The sequence below is a fragment of the Prenolepis imparis genome, unplaced genomic scaffold (genome assembly GCF_030444845.1).
Source record: "Prenolepis imparis isolate NDT839.2.m4 unplaced genomic scaffold, iyPreImpa1.0 SCAF_3, whole genome shotgun sequence".
In the NCBI taxonomy this organism is placed as follows: Eukaryota; Metazoa; Arthropoda; class Insecta; order Hymenoptera; family Formicidae; genus Prenolepis; species Prenolepis imparis.
This window is the reverse complement of record NW_028141161.1, coordinates 2,747,303-2,770,523: the sequence shown is the minus strand read 5'-3', so window position 1 is coordinate 2,770,523 and position 23,221 is coordinate 2,747,303. Positions and strand designations below refer to the sequence as shown.

At 39.7% G+C, this 23,221-nt stretch overlaps 1 protein-coding gene across 1 annotated transcript; it reads left to right on the top strand.

The window, feature by feature from the left end:
- Positions 1–21,103: 21,103 nt before the first annotated feature.
- On the top strand, positions 21,104–22,252 carry LOC145934244 (uncharacterized). Its single transcript, XM_083034611.1, has one exon. It carries the CDS (start codon positions 21,104–21,106, stop codon positions 22,250–22,252), a length of 1,149 nt encoding a protein of 382 aa, XP_082890737.1.
- The last annotated feature ends 969 nt before the right edge of the window (positions 22,253–23,221 follow it).

Below are 23,221 nucleotides of genomic sequence, written 5' to 3'. Positions count from 1 at the left end.
ATTCAAAGATGTTAAATTTTGCTTTTTATTGCAATAGAAAAACAGTTTACACAAATATTATTACAACGAAAAGACTACATTGACTGTGAGAATTATGCTGCTACATGAACAATTTATATTAACTTATCAGAAACACGTAATCACATAATCTTATGATTCATTTAACGTAAGATATAAAATTTGTTTATGCCAAATATTGCGACATCTATTTATTTGCAAAGATTTAATTGTAAAAATTATAACTTATCTGGAACACGTACACATAATCTTATCTTATGATTCATTTAACGTAAGATATAAAATTTGTTTATGCCAAATATTGCGACATCTATTTATTTGCAAAGATTCAATTGTAAAATAATTTTATTATAGAATAAAATTGTTTTTAATTTTTATAGAAGAAATTAAATATTAAAGAAATAATAAAAGAACTGGGGGTATATTTAAAATAATTCTTATTAATTATATATAAAAATGTTTTTAAAAATTTAAATATACACAATACGCAGTTATAAATACATAGAAAACATAAATAAAAGTTATACATAAACATTTTTTATATATCTTATTGTTCGACGGTAATTACTTACGCACATAGCACGGATGAGCGTATATACGGGAGCGTTTATAATTAATTTTCGAAAATGATATTTCGTAACATAACTTTATTACACATGGTTGAATTTGGAAAAAAATAAGCTTTAAATTAGGTAAAAAAATTTTTTAATTTTGAAAAAAAAAAAAATTAAGTGGTAAGGGTATTTAAAAAAAATAAAAATAATAAAATTTTGTTCATATAACTTTAAAGTACTCTTCAATCCATTAAAATTTGTTGTACGTCTTTTTTTTCTACCTCTTATAGTTTACCAGATATTCGATCCTAAAGAAAAATATAAAAAAATACGTGTCTTTTAGATTTGTGTATTTAACAATATATTTGAAGAAGAATCAAATCGGTTCCGGACAGTTGTGACATGTCCCTTGTTAGTAAAGTCGAAACGTTTATAGTTTTAATTACATTCGATAAAAGAGATTGACAGAAAAATCACATGTCACTTAATTTCTAATCACCTTTTATTTGCTCGTTAAGTTGGTCATTTAAATTATATTTGCGTTGCATTATACGAGCCACAAACTATTATAATTTTTGTTTTAAAATAAATATATTTATATATTTAAATATAAATAAAACAGTGTTGCCTAATTAACTGACCCAAATCCTGAACGGGAGACGGGGCCAAGGGAATCCTGAACGAGTGATGATGCTGATGAAAGCTGTGACATCCTGGAGGATCCTGAAACAAACAAAAATTAATCTAATTAATAATAAAAGGCGTGCGACGCGAGAATTGCGTCGTTACCGAACAAAGGCGAAGTGACGCCATCTTGGTGCTTCTTGTCGAGAACAAAGGCGACTATGCAGTAGGGAGAGACGACTACGCAGTAGAGAGAGACGACTACGCGGTAGAGAGAGGAGAGGCTGGGGTCATCCAAGACGACCCTGGGCAAAACCATCCTTGTCTGTGGGAGGAAAACAGACTGGCGACCGTAATTAGTAAGGTAAGAGAACCTATAAACCCTAATCCCGAACTCTCAGGACCCATCGTCCGGTCACAACCTAACCTTGCAACCGGCATCACAGGTGACCCCGTTGCAAAATCAACGCTCACCAACACCAGGAAGGGACGTGCAGTTCCAAGTGAGGCTGGAGAGGACCGAACAATTTTCCCAAGGGGAGAAAGGCCGTTCAAGGAAGTCATCCGTTTCGGGATACTCGTCGAAATAAACATTGTATCGGTATTGCTTAGCGAAGCATTAACCGCATTGCTTGAACGCTGTTGATAGCGTATTTTAATATAATTAGATTTATAGCCCTGTATATGCTCAGTTTTGAGTATGTTATATTTTATATTATATGTTTTGTTGACTACGTTTATTAAAACTCTTTTCTAGTTAGCTCTAGTCCTTAGCGTATAGCGAAGTATGTTATGCGAGTCAAGTCCTTTTCAAGCGAGTCTTGTGAGTGAGCGTGCTAAAGGATGTATAATGGGAAATGCTTGGCGGATGATTGATTTTCTTACCATAGTATTATGATAGTAATAAAGTACTTACTTCTGTCCTTACCAATAATAATACTTACCATATATTACCTTACCGTGATCATCCTTACCATGTACTCTTTATTACTGACACTTACCTATATAAGTTTAATATACTTACCTGTTGATACAATTACAGTACTTATTTAATATACTTTAATTATTTTGAGTAACTTACCTTATTAATCTAAATATGTATGATTATTATAAATTAGTCATTTTACACTTAATATAAAGATAGAGTCAAATATTATCTTATATATATATAGTCAAGTCAGTATTATTCCCAGACATTGTAATATAAGCCGCATATATGTTATTAGCTCCTGTTATTTATTAAACTATTTATTGAGTGTTATGCGTACCGATGTTTTAATATAAGGACTATGTATGAGAGTCGAAACGTTGTTTGACCGTTGTAGACTCGCGTGCATGCGTATTGAGCGTATCTGTTTTTCTCGAGACACATGTATGCGAGACTGGATGTATTTGCGATTTTATAATCATCTTTGACAGTTCCAGGATGTTTAAAATGTAAAAGCACGATTTGCCCAGATGAGAGATAACGTTTTACCATAAGGGTCAAGATTCACACAGCAAATATTATATACTTGGTAAATCATGACACGGGTTGAGATTGTCATGGCGTTATTTATTCCGGATATTTTATGCCAAGGTCAAGAATGTCGAATCATTATTTATTCCGGATATTTTGTGTCAAGATCAAGTTTGTTATCGGGTAAATCATGCTTATAGGTAAAATGTGATGCCCTGGGAATGCGAGCGTATGCGAAGTACAAGCCACTCCGTAGCGACCAATGGGAGGAGCTTAACGGAGTATATAAGCGATGACCACGCACTGTTCGAGGTTCAGTCGGCTAGAAGTCCATTCGTGTAACACGTGTACCGTGCGCGTATCGGCGGCCATTGTTCCCGGGCTACGGAAGAATATCGTCGCGTGATTAATTATATCCGCGGGCCGATCGACTCGTTACAACCACAGGGCTTGTTAGTGCTTGCGGGAGTAGTGTTATAGGTATTGTAGTTCCCGTTATCATTATTACTGGTATCTATACCGTGACGCGATTATTACATTTCTTAGCGTAAGCTTCTGGACCAGACGAGTCACTTGTGTGCGTTAATTCCGGGCTAACGACGGAGCGACTAGATATTAACTATTCGTGCGAAACTCGTGTACTCGGGGAGTGAACACGTGATCGGATAGTGCCGTAAAATTTCTACAGTTCTACGGAACGAACCTTGATGCTGTTCGGTGAGCGGATCAAGAAATTCTATAGCGCGCGCGGCTTAGAAAATAACACGTATTCGAGACGTCGCATTCCTTTGTCCATAAGAGGTCAATGTTACCTCGGACACACAAGTAAACATTGCGTGAAGCAAATAGGATCAGAGTATCCATTTTTTCTATATATTCCTGAGGGAACAAATACATGAAATAAATTCATTTCAAATTGTTATTGGAGAGTTGTGTTGGAAGTTATTTACTGCCACGGCGATCCTCTGCGTATATCCAGTCCCACTCTGTCGTGACCTTCAGGCGATCATTGCTGTCGTATTCCTGAGGAACGATTCTAACAAAGAGTTGGAACGATTGAGGACCGACAATCGGAGCGTATGCTGCTTGGCGATCTAGAGGACTTCTCCTAGCTCGGCGGCGAAGGGCGTTCAGCATTCCGAACCAGCGAAGATCTATCCACGCATCATCCCAGGCATTCATTGTAGCTTGAAGGTAAAAGCTACTGGCGACCGTGATCAAGAATCTGAAAACCTAAACTAAGGTGAGTCAAGTACTCGAGACATATAATTATTAAAGGCGAAAGGGCCAATATCTTGCATATCGTTACGTAAAGTCACAATTGACCGATTACAATCTAACCTTGAAACCGGGGGTTTCAGTCACCCTCACTCCGGAGCGCCCGGCAACCCCTAGGTGCTTGATCTCATCAAAGACGTGCGAGGACGGAGGCGACCCGAGAAAGTTGACGGCAGCAAGGAAGGAGCGACGCACAGATCCTGATGGAATCGAGCGTACTGTCCTGATCCTGGAGGAGCTGACAGGATGTCAGTCGCCAGTGACATCAACGGGCAGCGCGGAGCAGCGCTAACTGTAAATATGTTATAGGTTAATAAAAAGGTTAATAAAAATATAGAAGTTTAGATTAAAACCGCGGGAAAAAACAATAAAAGCGCGAAAGTGCACAAGTCTAAGAGCGATCATACGTGCAATACCTGCACTTCGCTACACTTTTCAGTTCAAAGCCTCGTAATGAGCGCGTATCGATCCGAGACACAATATTAGAGATTATTTTTAGTTTGTCGAACGACGCAGGTCTCGCGAGTGTTAATTTTATTTTATTCAACCGCAGTTTATTTGAAAAGAGTTTTGGTTTTCCGCAATGGCGGGCGTATTTTAGTTTAGAAAGGCGAGCCGAGACAAATCGGTAGTTATTTTTAGCATTAGAGCAAACGTAGGTGATGCGTTTGAGAAAATTGTTTATTTTAATAACACTTTGTTCTTGACAATTGTTAGTTTTTTTTAGTATAGCGTCGGTCAAGACGGCAAGAGAAACGCGTAAAGCGAAATCTAGTTTCATTTGTAACGTCCGGGAAGACGTAGGAGTCGCAACGTGCGATATCATTTATTTTTGTAACACTTCACTATTACGACAGAAGTCGTTTTTTGGTTATAACGGGCGCAAGACCGGAAGTAGCGATTTCCCGTTATATATTTTATTTTGTTTTCACTGTCCGAACAAGCGTAGGACAAAATTAATATTTATTTCTTTACCAATAACACACTTCACTCTTGTAACCAAGCGGCGAGGGGCGGCGCTACACACCTGAAGAATCGACCCAGTCGGGATCCAAGGACGCCGACAGATCCGAAGAAGGGGGTATGAAACCGACAGCTGCTGTTCCTGAAACCAAACCACCAACAGAGGTTTCTGGAGTGTACGGGCAGTTACCGGATTCCATGGAGAAGCAACAGATGACTGGAGACCTCTAAATAAAAAGTTAAGATTAGTAATAAGCAATATTTAAACTAATAACATATTCCCATATATATCCACATTAGACAGCTCATATTATTCTAGTTTAACATTATAATTTCAGTTATTTTATGTTTTACGAAATAGCGCGAGAGTTACTTTTATTTTAAAGCATATTTAAGGGTCGGCAGGAGACCCAGGCAAACTCCGAATTGATGTTGAAGACCTCGCGCGGTGACAACGCGAAACTCCGGTTTCAGTGTTACCAACGTTGAAAAACCAATTTCAGGTTCTATGAAGTGGTGTATGTCCGTACACGTACACACCATTGCATTGCTCACGCGAACGCATGGTAGAGAGACAAGGATCGATAATCACGTTATCCTTGTTCCTCTACCGTGCTAATCACGTGACATGCTACACGCGAGATACGGCCTGAAAATGCTTTCTGGCCTTCCGTAGCAGAAGGCAGGAATGTAGCAAGGCTAATAAGCACCCACTTTTTGTAAATTTTATATATGCTTATGCACATATGTGCGTATATATAACAAAATAGTATCAAAAATTTATATATATGTCTCCAAATTGTACAATGATAAATAATAATGATAAAATAATAATTCGCAGAGTGAACTAATATACAACATGTAAGACACGGGCGCTTATTAGACTTGGCAATTTATTGCTTCTTCACTTGTACTTTTTCATCGATATTTTATATGTATCGTCAGCGCGATAGAGAGACAAGGAGAGAATTCTTGTCTAACATGTAGTGGCAATTGTAGATTTATAGGCTAACAAATATGTATTACTTACTTTTTGATTATATTGATGTTACTGTATAAGAATACTTGCTCCATATAAATCGTGTAAAGAACATACGAGTAACATATTATAAATAGCTCAATGCAAGGTGTTCGGTCTGTCACCCTGAAGACTCAAGTTCAAGTCTATCGATATGATTTTTTTTTATAATATATTAGAATATATAAAAATTATTTAAAAAAATATATTTTTAAAGGCGATTAACTTTAAGAATTTTTAAATATTGAAAATATCAATTATTTTACAACTATCATATACATAAAAATGCAAAATAATTCCGTGAATAAATTATAATGTATCCTGTAATAAATCAATAACTAATATATATATATATATATATATATATATATATATATATATTAGTTATTGATTTATTACAGGATACATTATAATTTATTCACGGAATTATTTTGCATTTTTATAGTAATAAATCTATCTCTCTAAATCAGTAATCAATATATATATATATACCTATATATATATATATATATATATATATATATATATATAGAATCTATTATAGAGTGTACATCTACATGTAACAACAGCAACACTTATATATGACAAATACATATATATATATATGTATATATGTATATATATATATATGAGAGAGAGAGAGAAAGAGAGTGCGCGCGCGTGCATGTGTGTGGTTTGATGAATGGTGCGTGTAATATTCAATATTTTACCTTTTTTTAATACCGAGGCAGGTATGCAGATGCGGACATATACTCAAATTGTACGAATCCATTAGCAGGCGGTGCGGGGACGTACGCGTTTGCAGGTGGTGCGGGGACGTACGTATTTGCAGGCGGTACGGGGATGTACGCATTTGCAGGCGGTGCGGGAACGTACGCATTTGCTGGCGGTGCGGGGACGTACGTACTTGCAGGCGGTACGGGGATGTACGCATTTGCAGACGGTGCGGGAACGTACGCATTTGCAGGCGGTGCGGGGACGTACGCGTTTGCAGGCGGTGCGGGGACGTACGCGTTTGCAGGCGGTGCGGGGACGTACGCATTTGCAGGCGGTGCGGGGACGAACGCATTAGCAGGCGGTGCGGGAACGTACGTACTTGCAGGCGATGCGGGGACGTACGCACTTGCAGGCGGTGTGGATACGTAAACAGGGGGAACGGCGTAAAAACGTTTTCTATTTCTAAAACTATTTTTACGCCGTTCCTTGTTCACGGCCCGCCTGACTGCTTCATTTATGCGCTGAAAATGAAAAAAATTAGTAAAAATTATTTTTGCATACATAGGCTGCGTACGGAAATGTCCCCCGAGTGCATTCCTTCTGTTTCTATATTACTGAGATAGGAGTGGTATAGAGAGAGAGGGAATGCACTTGGGGGACGTTTCCGAACGCAGCCGCAGCCGCAGCCACACACACACACACACACACACACACATGTATATATAAACATATATATATACACATATACTGATGACTTGTTCATTATATTATTATTTGCAATTCACATGTTAATTTAATGTGTGATTTGCAAATGATATTAAATATTGAACAACGCATTAAATTAACATGAGAATTGCAAATAATAATATGTTGTGTGCCTCGAACAAGGCACTGGGGTTGCGCCGAATTAAGGATGAGGATTCTCGGGTCGACCGGGACGTCGTAGGGAGTTAAGAGGATTATTCTCTTTGGTTTTTTCTTTAAATATATTTTTATTTCGGATTGAATATGGTTTCACTTTATTTCTCGTCCTTTCTTTAAATATATATTCGCGCAACATTCGATGAGCGTATATTCGTATTCCTCTCAATAATTCAGGTCTTTATTAGTGAGTCTCGTTCTGATGTTCCGGTTTCTTATTAGCGACCACGTCTTGATGTTTAGGAATTGTATTCGAGACTGCCTTCGCGGGCGGGCTCTCCGTCTTATATCTTCTTTTGTTCTCTGATTTTCAACGGGCGAGGCCCTTGGAAACAAGTCCCCGATTGGTTAACAATACTCACGCGTTTTTGGTCTAATTGCAAGCGAAGCAGGTCGAAGTCCCTGGCCTTCGCTTGCAGCTCGCGATTTCCGTGCTTCGTGCGTATTTCGCTGCGTTAGCATTTTCGTTCGACGAGCGTTTGGCGAGAGCGCTCGTTTATAAGTAAAAATGTTTTATAATATTATTATTCCTAATAACTACTGGTTATAGTTCGGGCTATAACATCCCTCCCCCGTAAAAAAAAGAAAAACGGAGGTAAGAAGTTTTTCGCTTCCTTTCTTATCTTACGTTAAAATTATTTCTAATGTTACTTACAATTATAATTCCCGTTTACAATGTAGTTTTATAATCGTTTCTTATTTCTAAAATCTAGTACTTTGGCTTCTTCTTAATATTGATCTTGGTATGCCAAAGTCATCGACTATCCTAACTGATGGTCGTCTTTTGTTTTTATTTCTTTGTCGTATTATTATCCAAAATACTATAATGGTTATTATAATTAATATTATTATTATTCCGCTAGATGTCATCGGATAGATAAATTGTTTCGTTGCGTAGAAGTTTTGTTCGTTGTTTTGTAAGTCGTTATCTATGTCTGTCAATTTGGCTTTGAGGTTTGTTAATTCTAAGCGATGTTGTGAGATGTTTTCTAGCGTGTCTTCGTTATGTCTTGTTATATTTCCGTCTCCTGGAATTGTTATATTGATACTAGGTAGAAAGGTTTCTAGAACGGTTTCGTATGTTTTTTCTTCTGTTTCTATTATTGTGTCTGGTGTTGTCAGTTTACAATTTCCGTTTAGCGTAATTTCGCCGGTATTTCTTATTATTTTATTTTCGAGCTGGCCGTCACATTGTATGGTTATCGTTTGTTCGGCGTCCGTCGAGTATAACCAAGTGTGCTCTTGGTGTAATGCTATCCATAACATGTGGGTTGAGACATAGTGTCTTACATTACATTTGCTCTGATAATGTTGTCGCTGCGTATACATTTGAATTTCGCATGGTGCGTCTAAATCTACGCGGTGTACAGGTGAATTGCGTTTACATACATATTGTGTATTAATTTTATTACAGTTTCGTAATTCGCTTTCCGTCATTGTCGCATACGTTAATTTTTCTTTATTTATAACAATTATTTGATTATCTATTTTGATATAATTGTATACATTATTATAGGATGGTGTGGGGAATTTGATTACTTTTACAATATCATAGGTCGGTTGCGCAATTAAAGGGAAACGCAAAATAGTATATATTGTTGTCGGATCACAGTACGCTGTTATCGCGGTGTTTTTTTTCTATCGCTGACCAGTCGTCTGTGCGGACTTTAAAAGGAAAATATAATCCTTCAGGCAGTTGCGCTGCCGCTTCTTTTAAATGAATTACAATGTCATTAATTGGCATTAATTTAGGGTGCATTTCGCCTTTTCGTATATATGTTAAATATTCCATTATATTTTCTGCGTCCTTTACTAATTCGCTTATAATTGTATCTATGGCCCTGAAATGTTACGTATTTCCTCTAAAGAAATAGATTCGGTTATGGTTTTTCGCAATAGTTGTTCGTTATGTTCAATTATATTTTCTAATTTATCTAAATGCGCTACAGTAGCATTTACTAATTTTAATTGGTTTCTAATCGCGTGTTCTGTTACTTGTCGATTATTTTCTAATAATTCTAGCTGTTCGTTTATGCGTTTTTCGTCATTTGCGTCCATGGTCCCGAATAATGTTTTCGCTATTGAGCCTATTCCGTCTATTAGTCCTCGACGTTTGTTTATAGGTCTTTTGTATATAGTGTTGATTTGATTCATTATGTTATTCAAATATTTTAATTTTCGTTTCGCGATATTATTTGAATTGATACATATGTTCTTATAATAAGGGAGTCGCAAAATAGTTGAAACGCACACTGTTTCTGTTTGTTTTAGATAACTTTTTATTTGTTCCTGTCTGTAGTTTAGGGGTGCTAGGTCTAATTTTACTACTAATTTCCATGTTTTCTTGGAATAGTGTAGTTGACCAATTTGCTCAAAGTATATCCCTGGGCTATGCTTGAATTCCGTTATTTCATACGGTCGATTCTTCTCGCGTTGATTCGCGGATGCTGCAGCGTTGCAGATTAAGAGTGTGAGTGTCCTGTAATAATATATTGAGTGTTTATTTTATCGTTAATGGTATCTCTTTAGTTTGCAACTTTTATCAGGTGAGAAAGGTGTTAGTTTCATGTGTGACTCTTGAGTCCTGGGGTGCTTCTGCATCTCATCGTTTAGTCTTATGACAACCTTTGTGCCGCAAGGTTTAAAGAGAAAGAAAAAAAAATTATAATGAGATCCTCCGATCTTTATTTTAATTGCGTGGTTTGTGCCGATTTCACCCCGTGGTGGGAGCCTCTATGCTCCGGGTGTCGGCGTGCGGTGCGTCGTGCACCGGTGGTGGGACCGGAGCTACCCGCCACCCGCATAGAACGGGCCCGTGCGGCTATCCGCCGGACCGCGGGCACCCCGTTTTCCCTTCGGGTGTCCGTGGACGTCGCGACGGGAGTGCGTACGGTGCAGGAGGTGGTGCCTGTGCCTCCGGAGGAGGCCTTTATGATCCCGGCCATGCGGACCCTTGAGGCCCTTCAGCAGGGGCGGCCTCTACCTTACGGTTTCGCTGGCCGTGACACCGACGAGGAAGATGATTAAGTAAGTATTAATTTTCTATAAATAGCTTTAATCTATTCGTATGCATGCGCACTGCTTTTCTTCCTTTTTTAATTGTGTAGTTTACGTCGGAATTCTTTTCGGTTATTACGTAAGGTCCTGCCCATAGTGCATCTAATTTTTTCGATCGTCCCCGTCGGAGCGTCTCGTCGTATACTAGTACTTTGTCGCCTATCTTAAATTTTGTTTCTTTCGCGGATTTATCGTAGTACCCTTTGGCTTTTATTTTATCTTCTTTAATATTCTCTTTCGCGAGTTGATTTGACGCCCGTATTCTTTCTTTTAATTCTTGCGAGTAGTCGTCGTAACTATACGTTAGTTTAGGCGGTCTCGCTAGGGCTGTCGGTAGGTCCGCTTGATGTCCGTATACTAATTCGAAAGGTGTATGCCCTGTAGCCGTGTGTGGGGTCGTGTTATACGTAAACATTGCGTAGGGAATCCACTCGTCCCAGTCTGTTTGGTCGGCATTTATATAGTGTCTTAAATATTCGGCTAACGTACGGTGTGAACGCTCTAATGCTCCGTTGCTTTCGGGGTGATAAGCTGTTGTCTGAATTTTATCGATTTTAAGTAATTTGCACGTATTAATACTTAAATATTTCACTTACAAAATTTGTTCCTTGGTCGGTTAGAATTTTTTCGGGAATCCCGTATTCGAAAATTATTTTTGTGGCGAATTCTTTCGCGATCGTGTTAGCTTCTTGGTTTGCGATCGGTATCGCTTTGCTAAATTTGGTTAAATTGTCTTGGAAAGTTAGTAAATATTTATTTCCGTTATTAGTAATTGTTAACGGTCCGACTATATCTAACGCGCATTTTTCGAATGGTTTACTCGGCGTGTCCGTAATAATGAGGGGTGCTTTTACTCGTCGCAATAATTTATTTTTCTGGCAGGATTCGCATTTCGAGATATATTTTTCGACTCTTGTTAATCCTGGCCAGTTATGTTTTAATCGAATTCTTTTTATTGTGCGTTCGATTCCCTGATGTCCTCCTGTGGGTGCATTATGATATTCGTAGAGTATTTGTTGTTTCTCCTCTTCGGTATATACTCTAGCGTTATCGGCGAGTTTTTCTTCTCTCTCTTCTTCCTCTTCTTCTACTTTGAAGATTTCTCTCTTTCTTCTCTCGCTTGCATCTCGAGTTACGTGTCGACTTAGCGCGTCGGCGTTCGCGTTTGCTCGTCCGGCCTTGTGAATTATCTCGTAATCGTATTCTTCTAATTTTAATCTCCAGCGGATGAGTCTTGATCCGGGGTCCGTGACGTTAAATAGCCAAATTAGAGGTTTATGGTCGGTTATTATTTTAAATTTTGTTCCATAGACATATGGTCGAAAATGTTTAACTGCCCATACGATTGCTAACAATTCTTTTTCGGTCGTATTATAATTTTGCTCTGCCCGAGATAACACTCGGCTGGCGTAAGCAATAGGTCGGTCATTGCCTACCGGTCCCTGTGACAGCACGGCTCCGATTGCGTAGTCGGAGGCATCGGTGGTCACGTTGAATTCTTCGATGAAGTCCGGATATTTTAACACTGGCGCGGTCATTAATTTTTCTTTTAGGGTGTCGAACGCGATTTGTTGTTCGTTTCCCCATACAAAAACTTCCGTCTTTTTTGTTAGTTTTGTTAACGGTTTCGCGATTCGCGAGAAATCTTCAATGAATTTGCGATAGTAGCCCGCTAGTCCGATAAACGATTGTATGTCTTTTATTTTTTGTGGCGTCGGAAAATTTTTTACCGCGTCTAGTTTCGATGGATCGGGTAATATGCCGTTCTCGGAAATAATATGCCCTAAGTATATTACTTCTTTACGTAAAAATTCGCACTTTTCCGGTTGCAATTTTAAATTATGTTTTCATAATCTCTGTAGTACTTCCACGAGTCTTTTGTTATGATCCTCTAACTGGATCCGTATATTACGATGTCGTCGAGAATAGATTTTTTCCAAATCTCCTTCCTAGAAAGAGGCGTTTTCATAAAACGGGTATAAATACGAGTTTAAGCGTTAGTAAAAATCAATTTCGAGTTTACGCTAACGAATTACTTGTGTTTTCCAACGTGTGCATGAGTGTAAAAAAATTTAATTATGGCAAATCTTAGAAATGTCATCGAGAGCTGTATTTTGCTTTCGTAGAGTCTGTGCGGAAAAAATATGGGAAAATTTTTGTCGGAGTTATCGAACATCGATGATACGAATTACCATATTTTTGGAAAATTCGCGGGTGAGTGTCCTAGCGTAGTGCTCGCGGTTTTATTTCGTCTAGGACATTTTGTCAATATTCGTGAACTTTTGTACAATGCCGGGGAAGTGATAGAAGCGCGACGATATTTTGGTGATAGCGAAGAAGATGTGGGAGGACACATAGAATTTCTTCTCTTGCATCATCTTGAATCAACGTTTTCTTCCGAGGAGCGTTGAAAATGGTAAGTTTTTATTTTTTTCTATTATACAAGTAATTATAGAGCAAATTTAATTATAAAAATTAATAATTTTCTAGACATTGAGCAACGTAACACTCATCTCGGGCTAATCGCTGAAGTTGGACAATTTCGTGCGCCTCCGCGAATAATAGAGAACCGTCGAGTAGATTTACGGTTATCACTAGTTCGTGATAGAAGACATCGAGCGGATACTTCGCCCGAGGCAGGACCCTCTCGTAAGTATTTAATATAAACTTAAACCTCGGTAGAAAGTAAAGTATCATATTCTTATTAAGAAATTTTAAAATATTGGATGTTTCAGGACGAGCGCGTATCATTTCAAATCCGGAGATCGAACATCCGATTATTGATTTAACCGAGGATGAACCGAATAGTGAGGAAAATGTCACGGAAGAACCACGTGAGCAAACTCCTCGTGAAGTAAGTCCCTTCGACGAAGTTACTATTTTTTCACAACAACAAGAAAATGAGCAAGATGCAACTTCTTCTTCTGAGAATGAAAGAGAAGAGGAAGAAGATGAAGAAGAAGAAGAAGAAGAAGAAGAAGAAGATGATGAGGAGGAAGAAGAAGAAGGAGAAGAAGGGAACGACGACGAAGAAGAAGAAGAAGAAGAAGAAGATGAGGAGGAAGAAGGAGAAGAAGGGGGCGAAGAAGAAGAAGAAGAGGAAGTTCAGGAAGGAGAGAAAGAAATAGGAGCGGAAGGTAATGACTTTGCATAATTTAACTAATTATCTCTTTCTTGATTAAATTTTATTTTAATTAAATAAAATTTTATTAGAATTTTCTTACTCTCCAATTATCGATCCGCGTGTTTCGTACTCTCCGGTGTAACCATAAAGACTTATTGGAAAAAGACAGGAAAAACAAAGGATAAGTGTGTGTCATTGTTAGAATTTTAACATCTCTTTATAAAACTTCAATACGAGAGAGTAAAACATTACTTTGTAACGGCCGCTTTCGCGAGCTCGGACAGGTCAGTCGGGATCAGGGTTTGAGAAAGGGTGAGACACGAACGCGGTGTTTGTATAACGAAAACAAAATCCTTTATTGTATAATCGTGTGTGTGCATGCTATTTTACAAGTGTGCGTGGTGTGTGTGTATATTCGCATGTGTGAGTGTGCGGGTGTGTATGTATATGGATAACTGCTCGCTGTGTGTGTATATGTATGTTGAACGCACGGTGCATCGGTCGGCGCGGCGCGCGCAAGCACGAGAGAGCGGCCGCTATCTTCGATATCTCGAAGAGAGCGCAATCGAACGGCGCGCGTAGCAATCGGTCGCTTTGTCGGCAGGATTACGCGGACCGTGATTTAGTAATTGACGCGACGGTCGGCGTGTCACGGCCGTCCGTATGGGGTGCGGAGGGGGGAACGCACTGTGACGGTCGAGAACCCTCGACGAAGGCGGCGGAGCTCCACTCGCTGATGTCAGCGCGCTTTTTGCGGAGCGCGGTTGGAACCCCGGACTCCCGAGAATATCTCGGGGGAGACAGAGGACACTCTACCTCGAAGTCGGGGAACGGTGGAAGCGGAAGCCGGAAGTTCGGAGCACGGAGATTATCTCCGCAGAGGCAGCGTACCCGTCTACCTCGGTCTCTTATGCCGGGCGGAAGGATTCTCTGATACGGCGGAGTCGGAACGGTATCTGAGAGAGCTCTTATCGCGAGCTCTCTTTTTATACGGATCGAGTAACGGGATCGGAGGCTGGATCGAAGGAGAGGGAGTGGGGTGATAAGACTCGGTTTCTTTCGGCGCGCGTCGGGCGTTTTCGGTGAACCGTGTTTAACGGTTTGATTAATTAAAGGTGGCGCTCGGCGCCTGCTGCCCTGCCCGGCCGGTGTTCGCCGGGCGCAGCCTTCCGACGGGTGGACGGTCGGGAACGATGCGGGGGGCGTCGTTACAACTTTATTGAATTTTTATTTTAAATAAATCATTTTTAATCTTTTTCTCAGTGCAAATAGGGGACGGAGCGTGGAACAACGGCAAGAAGCCAACGAGGAATCTCTCAATCTCCCTGTCGCCAATCGTGAAAATTTGAGAGAGGAGGAAGAAGAAGAAGACGACGAGGCAACACAGGAAGCTGAAGAAGAAATAGCTCGTCGGGTAAATTATAATTTTAGATATATTGTATTATTAGTGTAAAACGCGCGACGTTTTAGAAATTTCGGAATAGAGGGAAGAGAGGCGACTTTTCATATACGACCGGTACCCGAGGGCGAGAACGTTTACGAGTGGTTAGAAAGCGCATTTCGCGAACTCCACACATACACAATACAGTCGTGTGAAGTGGGCGATTACATAGGGCTTTTTCTTGACTCCGAGAATTTAATCCATGGTCCAGCCGGTATATCATTCCGACCTTCGTGCGATTTGACACATGAAAATATTTGGGGACTTGTAAGCTCGTTATCGCAGAGCTCCGGTGGACTCGATATGACGCAAGATTTTAACATTCGCGTTTTTCTCCCTGCGGGACGCGGACGAAATGTTAACGCATCTCACCGTGAACTTATTGCTAAGCGTTCTATTTTAACAATTTCTAACGCAGATAATCTATGTCTTCCTCGTGCACTTGTAACTGCGTAAATTTTCAACGAGCGTGGAAATTTACGCATGGGACATTTGCACGAAAAATGGAATGCAGTGAGAAGACAAAACTCCGTGTTACAACGAGAATTAGCGTTGCAACTGAGTGATGCCGGTGTCGCGATTCCGGAGGAAGGCTGTGGAATTCCCGAAATCGAACGCTTTCAGCAATATTTCGCCGCGGATAATATCGCCATTGTAATATATAATGGCGATACTTTTGGTCGGGGTGGTAAACCGTTATACGACGGAGTCGAATTTCTAGCCAATCTTCATCGCGAAACGAACTCTCGCTTAAATATACTATACCATAATAATATTAAACATTATGATGTAATGTTAAATTTAAGAGCCGCCTCTGGGGGTAGAGATTACTGCGTTCCCTGTAACATAAGCTATCGCATCGATAAGGGTGGACATTTGTAGACGTGAATTTTTTAACCGTGCATGCTTGGAGCGTCACCGCACTCAAAAATCGTACGATGGAAAATCGCGATGGAGTATTTGCGAAATTGTACAATTTTGCAACGGCTGCGGTTGCTTAATCCACAAAAATAAACGTCACGAATGCGGCGCGAGTTACTATAACGTGTGTCGTTCTCTCCAACCTTTAAATCACCTTTGTTACATGCTTCCTATCCCTCCTGATAACGATTCCACCTCTTCTAATACCGATCTTATCGATGATAATGGAGAGTTGCAACATTGCGGAAATGAGGGACCGAGTGAACGTACACGTGATAAGAGAAATCGGGTAGCATTTATATTTTACGATTTTGAGACGCGACAAGATCAAACGCTCCAAGGTACTGACAGTGTAAAAATTCATGTGCCTACACTTTGTGTTGCACAACAAATTTGTCTGTCGTGTGCCGATATAAACGAAACGTCGGTGAGATGTCGATGGTGTGGAGTTCGTGAATATATATTTCATCGTAACCCGGCGCAGGAATTCGTAGATTTCGCGACACGCCCGTTGAAATATTTTAAGCGACTAATTTGCATCGCGCATAATGCCAAATCGTTTGACGCACAATTTATTTTGCAATATATCGTTGAAAATCGAACATCATTAGTACCTCAGGTAATTTTAAACGGTACAAAAATAGTTGTACTAACGGTAGGACATACGAAATTGATTGACAGTATTAATTACATGCCGATGCGCCTATCCGATTTACCTAAGGCCTTCAGTCTGACGGACACTTCGGGTAAAGGAGTTTTTCCACATTTATTTAATACTATCGATAATCAATCGTATGTCGGACCACTACCCGTAGTATACTATTATTCGCCCGATTCCATGAGAACAAGAGAACGTGAAAAATTTCTCGCGTGGCATGCCGAGATGACCCGTGAGAACTATGTGTTCGATTTTCAAAGAGAAATATTACAATATTGTCGCAAAGATGTAGAATTTCTTAGGCGAGCTTGTATGGCTTTTAGGAAGATTTTTCTTCTACGCGGAAAGGTGTGTCCCTTCGAAGAATGCACCACTATTGCCTCTACTTGCATGAGAGTTTTTAGAAAAAATTTTCTACGCGATAGAGAGATAGGTATAATTCCTGCAGGGGGTTATAGGAATGTGAATATGCAATCGCGTAAGGCGCTGCAATGGCTGCTGTGGATTGAGCGTGAACTCGGTCATCACATTATTCATGCAGGACGAAGCCGGGAATATCGTCTGCCCGATGGCACTCGCGTCGACGGTTATTACGAGTCAGTGGAAAACGCTATTACCATACATCACGTGTTCCAGTTTCATGGATGTTACTGGCATGAGTGTCCGCGCTGTTTTCAAATTAATCGCGATAAATCGCTTTCGTCGGATCGTGTTGATACAATCGATTTACGATACGAACACACCATCGCAACGACGTTTCGTCTTCGAAGACGGAAATACAGGGTGACGGAGAAATGGGAGTGTGATTTTGATCGCGAAATGCGGGAAAATGTCGAAGTGCGGGGATATTTACAACATCCCGCGGTAGAAAACGAACCGCTCGATCCTCGTCAGGCCTTCTACGGTGGACGCACGGGAAATATTGTAACCCGATATGAGATTACAGAGAGCGAGAAAATACAGTACGTGGATGTGTGTTCATTGTATCCGTATGTATTAAAAACAGGCATCTTCCCGATTGGACATCCAACAGTATACGTTGGCGAGGAATGCATAACAATAATTGTAAAATTGTCTTGTAAAAATAATTAAATTTTTGGAAAGTATAGGATATATTATAGTGCAGAATAGGATAGAATATAAATTATGGATATATCTTAATTACAAAAAATATTTGTAATAACAGAAAAATTTTAATTATAATATATTTAATAAGTGAAAAATTGTAAAATAAAAAATGTGAAATAAAACTTTTTTAATTTTATTATTAGGATTTTAAACGTACAAAGTATTTTTTACAATGTAAGAAGATTAAATAAAATTTTTTCTTAAAATTTGTTTTATTAGAGATTATTTTATCCTTTTTCCTGAAGAACCTTCTTTCCCCGAAAAATTCTCTTAATATATATTTTACTATTGTTAGATAAAATCGAGCAAAATAAATGTAACCAATAAGGAGAAAAGTAAATAAAATGTAAAATTAAAACATTTATATCTTTATAATTTATTTTTTAAACTAAGTAAATTTTTTCCGTGAAATAAAGTCTAATAATAAAAGTCTCACAAAAGTTCTTTTCATCAAAAAATTATTTACCTCTTCTCGAAAACCTACTTGACTAAAAAAATATTTTTCTTTTAAAAAAAATTACGTTTTTAGTAAAAATCAAAGTACGAATTTTCTTCTCGCGAGATTCTCTCAATCACGTACGTAGCCTATCATCGTTGTTAGCGCTCGAGATACACGCTGTCGCGAGCATTCTACGAATACGCTAATTAGCAGCGCACCGCGACGCGCATCGGCTCGTCAGCTGGCATGATGCGCACGAGATCGCTAGTGCGAGCATACGACCGCCGCGGTGGGGCCTCTGCGGGACGCTAATAAGCTTATTTCCGATTCGAGATATATATTAAAAATATTCAATGCGCGTGCGTATTTTTATACGCGAGTTATTGATATTAAGTTACTCTTTACCTTTTTTATTTATGAACTCACGCGTAAAACCGAGTTCATTTCGCGAAATGGACGTGCGCTGGAAACATCCCTGGACGTCGATCGTCTGCGGACCTACGGGATGCGGAAAAACGATTTTTGTAAAAACTTTTCTTCGATATTTATCCGCCATGTGCGAAGTTCGATTCGAGAGAATTTTATTTTATTACGCCGAATGGCAAGATGCGTATCAACGTCTGCAATGTGATACGAGTGAAAATAATGAAGAAGAAAAAAACAATGTACACAAGAGCGGCTATGGTAATACTTTGCTAAAAATAAAGAAAAATACAATCGAATTTCACGAGGGGTTACCGCGACCGGAAGATTATTCCAACGATCCGCTATCTCCAAAATTAGTGATAATTGACGATCTTATGAGGGAATCGTCATCGTGCGACGCTATCGTCGATCTGTTTACCAAAGGAAGTCATCATAAAAATCTCAGCGTTATACTCATCTCGCAAAATCTTTTCCACCAAGGCCGCAGACAACGCGATATATCTCTCAACGCTAATTATATAGTAATTTTCAAAAATCCGCGCGATCGCACTCAAATTCGTCATCTCGCGCGTCAAGTATATCCCGACGATCCAAAATTTCTAGAAGAAGCATACCACGACGCTACTTCGCGGCCTCACGGGTATTTATTGCTCGATCTGAAACAATCGACTCCAGACGAATATCGATTTCGCACGTGTATCTTTCCCGACGATACGATGCATTACGTGTACGTTCCTCGTAGTTCGATCAGTAGAACAGTAGTGAAGGACGTATAAAAGGAGAGCGCTTGCACGCGTATCTTTTCAGTTGCACAATTTTAGCGTAATGGTAACACGCGGGAAAAGACAACAAAAAAAGACATCGACGACGTCAAAAAATTCACCCGACAACGCGATAAACATTGCCAGACGTTCCATCGGCGAGAGAAACGCCTGTCTTTTAAAAACTCTATGTTATCTGAAAAAAAATCAAAGATCATCGTTCTTACATTCTGCCAACAATAATCTCATTAAGTGCATTCAAGAGTGTATTTATAATACGCTTGAGGGTAACGTAGAGCTCAAGAATCACGAAAAAACGCGATTAGCCAAGCATAAATCTATTCTTCGGCGCATCGCTCTAAAACGCGACAACTGGAAAACTAAGAGAAATCTACTAGTACAGCGCGGTGGGTTTTTACCCTATCTTATCGCTCCTTTGCTCGGCGCTTTATTATCCCGGATTATCGGTGAGTGAAAAAAACTTGCAAATATTACATCCGGGGTTCGAAAAGAATAAAACAGACGCGTTTGTTCGCTGTACGGAATAATAGAAAGAACAAAAAAATGGTGCTAATTTCTACGGAAAATCTCGAAAGAATGCGACAAATGCAGCATCAACAGCTACAACCGGAAATAACAAAAACTACAATAACCCTGGATAACTCGCCGAAGAAAAAAAATACGATATCTGACGGGGAAAACGATAATAATAATAACACCGTACGGACTCCAGGAACCCTCTTATCGCGATTCGACGCGGAAATGTGGCATATTCTTAACCTCGCGACTCCTCTAGATGAAGGCGAAAGATGGAAATTGTATAAAGAAGTACTTCAGCGTTATCTTCACGTTGTTCGAGAAGCGAAAAAACGCTTACGCAATGACTCGCGCGAGGATACACGTGGTAACGTCGACAACACAAGTAATGTTGACAGCGACGGTGGCGAAGGCGATCAGAATAAAGATATCGATTTGCCCGTTGATGACGACCTTATGGAAATACAATCTCATAGAAATACTTCAATCAGCAGTGATGGTACCGTTAGCGAGAGTAGTTTCGGGAAGAAACGCGCTCAATCTGCGGAAAAGATCAAAGAAATACTCAGCAGTGTGCCGCAAACTTATCGTTTTAAAGCAAACGCGTTATTGAAATTTTTGTTAAATATTCAGTCATCGAAGATTAGCTGGGATAGACGCGGACTCGTGACTATAAACGGTGATGTTGTAGCGGGGTCGAATATTAGCGATCTTATAAACGACGCGGTACGTGAGAGAAAAACGGTGAAAGCTATCGGGAGAATTCAGTTTGCTCAATTACTGCAAGACATAGATACACCCTCCAGTCTTATAGGGAATCGCGATTTATTGACTACGATCGCTCGTAGATCTCTGCGTATTAAAAAAACTGCCACGTGGAAGCTCCACCCCGAAAACTTCACTGTCGCGTTCAAAGTCATACGGTCGGGAGTTAAACGAAACCGAAGGAGACACGGTGTTTTTATCCGCCACTGACGACAGCGATAATAATAAAACATTAGTGCCGGATTCTTCGCCTAAAAAAAAGAAAGGTATATTCTATTGGAGCTCACTCAAATAATGGAACCCGAAAAATTGTATTACGTTCCCTCGGCACACTATGCCGGCTATTCCGCGACGGAGAATTTATCTCGAGCTGCTAAACCAAATTTTACGCGTAACGATGTCATTGAATGGCTTAAATCGCAAGATGCGTATACGCTGCATCGACCAGTACGTCGAAAATTTCCACGTTTACATTATAATGTAACAAATATCGACGATTTATGGGAGTCAGATTTGATTGATCTTCGTAATCTCAAGAGCAATAATGACGGATATTCTTATTTATTGATAATTATCGATGTCCTTAGTAAATTCGTTTGGGTAGAATCATTACGCGACAAAACAGCTACCTGTGTGACAAAAGCCTTTCAACGTGTACTTTTGAGAAACAAAAAACGTCAACCTGTTTACCTGCAGACGGATAAAGGTAAAGAATTTATAGCCCAGCCTATACAGAAATTTTTAAAAGAAAAAGACATTCGTTTTCGCGTAGCCCGTAATCCCGATGTTAAAGCAGCTGTAGTGGAGCGATTTAATAGAACGCTCAAGGAACGGATGTGGCGTTATTTTACACATAAAAATACGCGACGCTACATCGATGTTTTACAGGATATTGTTCGCGCTTACAACCATACTCGTCATACCTCTATTAAAATGCAACCCGCAGCCGTTACGCGGGAAAATGCTCGTATCGCGTGTGAAAATATAAATCGTCGATGGAAGGACAATAAAGAGAAGAAGAAAAAGAATTGCGACGCTAAGCAGAAGGCTAAATATAACGTGGGCGAACTCGTGCGTGTCAGTAGGGCAAAAGTAGTGTTTGAGAAAGGATACGAGGCAAAGTGGAGCGAAGAAATATTTCGAATTCACCGCGTTCTCGAATGGAGGAAACCCCTCGTATACGAACTAAGCGATTTAATAGGCGAGGATATAGACGAAATTTTTTACGAACAAGAATTAACTCCGGTCAATAAAGATTTACAAGAGGAAGAATTTATCGTCGATCGGGTAATAAAGAGCAGAGGACGCGATAATAATAAACAAATATTAGTTAGTTGGCAAGGTTATCCCTCTAAATTCGACTCTTGGATTCCCGCATCGAGTTTAAGATCTTTGAGTCAAAATGAGGGGAGAAGAATTTTACATGATTCTTCCGAGCAATAGTAGCATGCGTTACTTTCCGGAAAATACAACCACGTGTTTCACCACTGAATTACCCCAGCGTATAGAATTATACGGACATTGGGAAGTGGCGCTCACTGAGATTCAGTTTTCGTGTAGTTTTTACATATACAGGATAATGAAGGATTAATCAGATTCATCGATATTAACGAACGCGATAAGACGGGTAAGGCTATGAAATCTCAGCTACCCTCGGGTATTTACTCAAGTATGCAAGATATTATAGCGTGTGTGAATCACGCTGCTAAATCTGTCGATTCGCATATCGTTTGGCATTTCGTTATCTTCATGGGAGGTAAAGTTTTCATGAAACTTGACTGCGACAAAAAAAATTGTAGTATGACGCATTATGTAAATTTTTCCGACAAACTTCGTCGCATACTCGGCTTTGATGCACATCAAGATAGAGACCTTGTTCAACTCGATAGTGAGCCCGCTGTACCATCTCCGCTGTCCACATGGTTTTATAATGAAATCGGTATCAAAATGCACAATAACAACGAACAGCTCGTTAAAATCGAAAGTAGTTCCGTTATACCTGACGTTTTACCATCATGGATTTATGATGAAAAGATGCATTCACTGCTATTTTACGAGCTCAGGCACTCGCGTATGTTAATAGGTGACGAACCAGGTAGTTTGTCACGAGGTATTCCCGACAAGCTCTTTGTCTATTGCGACATTTGCGAACCTTATATTACCGGCGATGTACAATCTCCCCTTCTTCGAATAGTCGCGCTCGACTCGCGAAATGATTACGCGTTCGCATCAACTCAAATAAGACATTTCTCACCCGCTCAATACATCACGCTGCGTCAAACGTATTTCCGTACGATCGAAATAGATATAAGAGATCAGCTGGGTCAAAGTATACCATTCGAATTCGGGACTCTGACGGTGACATTGCACTTTAGACGTATCGATTAGATATCGTAAGAATACTCGGCGTAT